The sequence below is a fragment of the Aptenodytes forsteri genome, unplaced genomic scaffold (genome assembly GCF_000699145.1).
Source record: "Aptenodytes forsteri isolate BGI_AS27 unplaced genomic scaffold, ASM69914v1 Scaffold143, whole genome shotgun sequence".
Lineage (NCBI taxonomy): Eukaryota > Metazoa > Chordata > Aves > Sphenisciformes > Spheniscidae > Aptenodytes > Aptenodytes forsteri.
Genome location: NW_008794951.1, coordinates 2,297,664 through 2,304,649, shown reverse-complemented (window position 1 = coordinate 2,304,649; position 6,986 = coordinate 2,297,664). Strand labels below are relative to the sequence as shown.

Here is a 6,986-nt window from a genome sequence, read left to right as displayed (position 1 = left end):
AATTGGAAAGTGATAAATTCAAAGCAAAGAACATGCCTCTTGGTAGTATGGAGTTTGGCTGTGGGAGTTCTTGTGTGGAATACCATCGCTGCTGAATATTGAGTTCAAAGAGTAATTGGAAGTATTAATGGAAAAAATACTGATGGGGGTTATAAAATATAGGGACAGCTTCTCTGGCTGAAAAAATCCCTGAGTTTATTTCTGGATGCTGGGAAGGTATTCAGGGAAAACATCACTAATAAGAACAAAGCGAATGTGTTCTTCCTTGGGCAGCTTCTGTTGGCCACTGCCAGAGAGGGCATGCTGGGCTAGGTTGACCCTGCTGGTTAAGAATCAAAAGTCCGTGTCATATTCTGGCTGTATGTAAATCTTTTAAAATTATCCTTTACTGGGACAAATGCAAGGGGGTTTTTGGTCATTGCTGGAGTTTGAGCTTGACGCTGGAGATCCCTTACAGTCTTACCTCATACATTCTTCCAAGGCATTCATCTGTAGCTAGTATTCCATGATACTAGTGTATAGTTGCACTCATGAGGGCCAAGTTTCTTCTTCCTTCAAGAAAAACAATTCTTGAAGCATAAATCTTAGTAGGTTAACACTTCAGCATCTACCAAGAACTTGTTATTTCTTTCCCATTTTATAAAGTGATTCTGACCAAACAATGCCATGTTTTCTTTCGTGTTTTGTTGTTTGTAGTAAGATGAACGGTTCTTACAAGAAGTTCAAATTGGTATAAACTGCAGCCAGCTAGTTTTGTCAAGTGATTTATTTGACTTGTTTGATGCAGAGAATATATACTTTATTAATTTACCCATCCTTTTTCATAGTTTTTTTTACTGATTTTTTTCTTTAAAATATTTATGTGAATGTAAGAAACTTTATTGAGACATTTTTGCAAAACTTGATAGGACAATAGATTAGCTTTTCATAAAGGGAGCTAAAAATGTGTTAATTCTGTGAACAAGGGGTTGACTTGCTTTGTTTCTCAGTACTTTCAAATTTTATGGAATAGGTAATTTTAGTATTGTAAATAGGTAGCCATAATTAATGAGCCATAATACAAAATTTGCATGTAAGCATCCTGATTGTCACTGTAGTTAGATGTGTTGCTTCTCAACATTGAAAAATGTAAACTAGAAAAAACCAAATAACAACATGTTGATAGACAGGTTGAACTTGAAACTGAGCAGTGTGGTTTTTTAAGTTTGCATCTTTGCTTTGCACTGGGACTGAATCTCAGGCATGCCCCAAAAAGGACTCGTGTGGTTGGATCTCTTTCTTTTTCTTGCTTTCTTCCCCCCTACCCCCATTTCTCCCCCTGCTCCCCCTCCTTACTTAGGTACACCTCTGAGCAGGTGCTAGCCTCATGACCAAGGCACTAAAGTGTGCTGTGGTATTTTTCCAAGTTCAAGTTGCTGACAGGAATAAGAGCAAATCTTAAAATAAATAAATAAAATATAATCCAAAGTGTAGGGCATTTTGATACGTCACCAACTGAGCATGTAGTTTTACAGACAGCCTGGATGGTATAATAGCTCCTTGCCACCAAAGAAGGGAGTTTTATTCTTCCCTCCCCTGCTCATGGCTATGCAGTCTTGTGTTTCCCGTGCATCGGCTCCGAATACCTGCTGTTGAACCAGTTTAACTTGATAATCCAGGGAAGAAAATTCTTGAGGTATATTTTGCCCATTTTACTGGGGAATTGAATCAGGTGATACTGAATGGCAGAGCCTACAAAGATAAATGGCTGGGGAGTTGGGGTGTTACCCTGCCTGTGAATGATTGTTTGCTAAAGAGAGTGTATAAATGGAGCAGGAGAGGATGAAACGCGCACCGGACATGTGCCTGTGTGGTTTTAGGAAGGGAGGAATGGGGTGACAGAGGTTGCTGCCATTCTGCAGCAGTAATGTTTTTGAAGCTTTTTATCTTCTCCTGTGTTCTGGATGGAACACGCTTTAGTAGTTGCAGACTATCTTGAGATTCACCAGCCTATCTCGAACCTCCTCTCTTTTTGCCACTATTTCTTTCCACTCTGGTTCTCTGCTTTTATGTAATTGTGTGAAATGTGAAGAAAGAGAACATAAGAAGTTCAGGGTTTATGGTTTCTCTCAGCTCTCTAAATTCTGGAAGCTACAGTGGCCCCTAGCATTCAGAGCAAGCACTTGCAGGAAAAAAAATTTACGGCCTCTATCTACATATTCAATTGAAATGCAGCCTCTGAAGCATAGTTACCAGACATTAAGCAACATGTGCTTAGCATGCCAAAATTAAATCTTTCCCTCAAATACCTCATCGCTCCAGCAAGCTGTAGAGTCAGCAGACTTTGAAGGTTTTTCTCCTTGCTATTTTTTCTTTAAAATACCTGAACATCATGCTTTCTTAATTCAACTGTATAAAAGTTAGCCTGGGGCAGACAATTGACATAGAAAACTTTAGCCTGCGTGGTTAAATCTCACATTTGAAGTATCCAGTGAGTTTTTTCCCTTTAAACATATGAAAATTAGATAAATAACAAAATTTATGAATAGGTGGCAATATTATAATCAGGTTGAAAGGCAAGTATTTCACAATCTTATGTTCTCTTGATAAAACGCTATGTTTTTCTGATGTTTTCCTTTATAATGTGGATAGTATTATCTTCCTTGATATTCTTAGAGTCTTGTCAAATGCTTTAAATGTTAAAACTGTTGTAAGCCACGTTTCTCAACTCTGGAAGACAGAGTTGTGAAACAGCTGGCTAGGTTATAAGGACTTGTTATAAGAGCTTATCTTTGTGGAAAATGTCATGGAAGTTTACAAATCAGAGATACAAAGGTGGTATACATAGTGTCCTTAAATGTTAAATTAAAAGCACAGTATGTGTACATCAAATCTGGTTTTGGTTTGGTTAACCAGAAATATCCTAGTGTTGTTAAGTCTGGGCTCTGCAGTGCATGGTATTACAGTTCAAACTTAAATCTAGTATAGATTTAGAAATAAAAGTTATTACTTGCAAGGTGTTACTGAAAACCATTCCAGTTTGCTCATCCTATTCAGAAAATGCTTTTTGACAAACGTTTTTGTATTTTATTTTACTGTGATGCTTTTAAGATTTGTGGAGGTACTTTGTAGTAAGATCATGGGAGGAGTCAAAAATATAAAATCTTTAAACAGGAAAAAGCTTAGTTGGAAACAGAGGGGGGCATGATCTAAATTTTCTGCGTTTCCAACTTTTTTACCCCTTCATATGTGGAAAAATTTTCACTTTATTTATTTATTTTATTATAGAAGTTGTCCACTACAAAGGAAGAAAGAAAAGTAATCTTGTACTTCAGACTGGTTTTTGAATATCTTTCTAATACAGTGGTGTTCCAGAAGATGATAAAGAAATGATAGCAGCTCCAGAAATACCAACTGATTTTACTCTCCTTCAGTAAGTGTTTTAAGAATTTCTAGTTTCATTTTTAAATGTACTGGCTCTTTTTAGTGTTAATACATGTTGTTGGTTTTCTCTTGGAAACAAGGAAACAAAATGGAGGAATAGGGTTCTAGATTTTTTCTTATTGAGACGTTGATGCTGCATTGTCTGAATTCTTGAGTATTCAGCACTAATTAAAATAAGTATTTTAGAAGCGCTTAATTATTTTAAATCAATTTTTAAACTTTGCTAGTAGGAAGCCATTGTGACAGACACTTTTTTGTTTGTTATGTACTTTTCAGGATTTTGTCTTTCCAAGTGAAATGTTTGAATAAGAAACTCTTTGATTAGGAATACCAAAAAAAGTTTCCTTCATTAAAGCCTCTTTATAGAGAGGGAGGAAGTAGTTGAGGTATTTGCCCTTAATAACTGGGGCAGGTCACGTAATATTGTAAATACCTACTGCCAAATGCTTTAGTTAAAGCCAAAGTCTTAGCTTCCCTCAGGCATCAGTTCCTTGGTGTTTTTGACATCATTTTATTAGCTCGCTAGTCTTCCTACAGTTTTTAAGAAACAGACATTTGAATTTCCAAGATATAAAGTTGGGTATAGATTACATTTTGGACAGAGAAATAAAGTGATTATTTTAAGCAGACCAAAAGAATCCAGTTCCTCACCTTTTTAATTGTCAAGAAATTGGCGTGAATACATTTCAGCAGACTGTTGAAATGGATTCAATTGGTATAAAATCTAAAAAGATCAACGAGGTTGGTTGTGTGGGGTTTTTTTCCTTTTAATGAGAGATAAAGGTAAATTGGAAGATGGTTTAATATGGAATACTGTTTTTACAGCTGTTTATAGTGTTTTTTTTACTCTGTTGGAACAGTTCATTTCTTAGTGAAACGTTTGGAATTTGTGTTGTATTCTTCCCTGTGAAAATAAGAACACCTAGGAAGTTTTGAAGAAGAAATATTTCTCACCTTCCTCCCCCCTCCAGGAGACACTTTCAGTCCATATCAGAGTACATAGTCAACAAAACCAGAAATAGCAAAATACATGTTAAAAGGAAGAAACCTCCTTTCAGACACTTGTAATAGTGAGAGACCTTCAGTTTCTGGATTGTTTTAGAATGTTATAAATACAAGAATGGGTCTCCCATGTCCCTGGTCGTCTTTATGATTGCATTGTTAAGTTGAATCAGGAAGTGTGTATCAGAAATTTGTGATAGCAGCTGGAATTCATTGTACTGCATGTATGTGTTAAATGATGCTGCTAGATCTTGTTTTAAAGTTGTATTCTGCAGGAAATGTAGAAATAGAGAATACACAAGCTAAGCATTCTCTATTAATAATTCAGGTGACTTCACACACACACACACACACCCCCCCAATGTTGGCAATAAAGGATTTGTATATTGATGCAGCGTATTTAAATGATGTAGGAAATTAAACAAATGAGAAACATTAATATATTTTCACATATTGTTCATATATTGTTTAACATCTTTTTACCTTACAAGCTTAAACAGAGCTACAGGCTATCTTTTTGATGGAGAAACCTCACCTAAACTTTTTTCCTGTATCTGTCAACATAAGTGTGTACCTCTTAACTACTTACTTAGTTTCTGATAGCATGAAGAGATCTGCTGAGACGCTTTGGTTATGAGGGAAAGTGGTGGTGGTTTTTTTGCTGTTGGTTTTTTTCCTCTTTCTTCTATTTTGTTTTGTTTAAGTATTTGGGGCAGATATTTACGGTGCTGCTTGCTTTTTGAGATGGTGTAATGTTTGTCGCGTGCTAAAGGCAGAGTTCCCAACCTGTTGCTATTTTCTACCCGCCTTCACATCTTTTAACCTTACTGTATGGCTTTCCTTGCAGGTAGATTGTTTGGAGGAGGCAGGGTAGGGTGTGAGTGTGAGGATATGCTCTGATCTGTTCCTCGATAGTAGAATTAAACAGAAGAAAAAAGCAGTTTCACTGTTAGAGTTGACTTACTGGACAGAGAGCATAATGTGACTTCAGTATATTTAAGAATGTTTCTGATGAAATGTGTAAATGGTTTGTCTTTTTATCCTTGCAGGGAGTCTGAAACACACTTCTCTTCTGATACAGACTTTGAGGATATTGAAGGAAAAAACCAAAAACAAGGCAAAGGAAAAGTATGTTCAGTTTATAGGGATACTGAAACACTTCTACTGTTACGAATTGAAGAGTTCAGCACTTGCTTTGAAGCTGAATGAGCTAGGAATATTTTCTGAAAATGCGAGTGTTCTGTGAAGAATTCATATTTGTATTTGCATTGAAATGCTTTGTCTTGAGTATTTGCATGATATTTCCTAAGTGCTATGAAGGCATAAGGGAGGTGGGGGAGAAGAAGATTTGATTTGATTAGTCTCTCTGCATGTGTTCCACCCTATACTTAAATTTGGTTCTAATACAGTCTCTTTTGGTTAGTGTCATTTAATTCTGGCTCTTTCAATTTGAAAAGTGAACAGAAGCAAATAATTCAATTAAAAGGGGTTTTTTTATAGGTCGCAGACAGGAGGTTATGCTACCCGAGCAGAGAGGTCTAAACCCAGTTAATAGCCCTTCTCTCCCCTCATCAGACGTGTGTCCTCCCCACCTTGGTGGCTCCTGCCCTCTCACCAGCTTGGCACCCACCACATGCAGCTCCTTTGCTGCTGTGGCGCAGGCAGGCTGCTGCATGCTGGCTGGCCTGGGCTGTGACTGCCTTGCTGGGCACCCCATGTACCTGTACCGGTACAGAGTTCCCAGTTATTAAGAGGTGATGATAAATAGTTTTATACAACAGTAATTTAATTTCTGTTTAAATGCTTTTTTTCTTACTTCTTTCTGTAAGTCATACTTGATTTGGGGAATCAAATACGAAGACGCTTATGTGCTGTTCCTCACCCCCACTTGCCAACGTGTGCTCAAATTAAAAAACAAAAGGTTAATGAATTTCAGAGGAGACTTTGTGATGTCTGTTAATGGAATTGCCATAACTGTTTTAAATAAAATCTGTATAATCTGTTTTACAATTTAAACACAGGAAAAATCTTTGTGTCATACACTGTCACTAATCTTCTAGCTAGTTGCTAGAAGATTTTAAATGAGGGAAGGAGGAAATGGAACCTGTAGAATTCTCATTAGTCTTTGTATCAGTCAGGATCAGCTATTATTCTCAACTTTGGATTTTAAATCTCGTTCCTGAAAACAAAAGGCCTTGTGTATTGTTGTCATGGTATGAATAATAATTTTTTTCTTTAATTACTACATAATACCCAATTAAAAATTCTTGTGCGTGTGTGTGATTGCAGACTTGTAAAAAAGGAAAAAAAGGACCAGCAGAGAAGGGGAAAAGTGGAAACGGAGGAGGGAAACCTGGTGGTCCAAATCGGATGAATGGACATCACCAACAGAATGGTGTGGAAAACATGATGCTGTTTGAGGTAGTTAAAATGGGCAAGAGTGCTATGCAGGTAAGACTTGAGATATCTCTGTGACCTGGATGAATATACAATTTAAATATAACAATATTTTCCTGTACATAAGATTTAATAAAATGAAGCCTAAAGTAAATTTTTTTCTT

General features: G+C 36.6%; 1 protein-coding gene across 3 annotated transcripts in view; it reads left to right on the top strand.

The window, feature by feature from the left end:
* Positions 1 to 3,271: 3,271 nt before the first annotated feature.
* Positions 3,272 to 6,986, top strand: part of STAG2 (stromal antigen 2) — a 43,348-nt gene continuing 39,633 nt past the window's right edge. For all 3 annotated transcript variants that reach the window (XM_009275294.2, XM_009275292.2, XM_009275293.1), the window contains exons 1-3: positions 3,272 to 3,412; positions 5,475 to 5,553; positions 6,715 to 6,876. In XM_009275294.2, the coding sequence (XP_009273569.1) occupies positions 3,369 to 3,412; positions 5,475 to 5,553; positions 6,715 to 6,876 (285 nt within the window). In that variant the 5' untranslated portion in view covers positions 3,272 to 3,368. The remainder of the gene's footprint in view (positions 3,413 to 5,474; positions 5,554 to 6,714; positions 6,877 to 6,986) is intronic.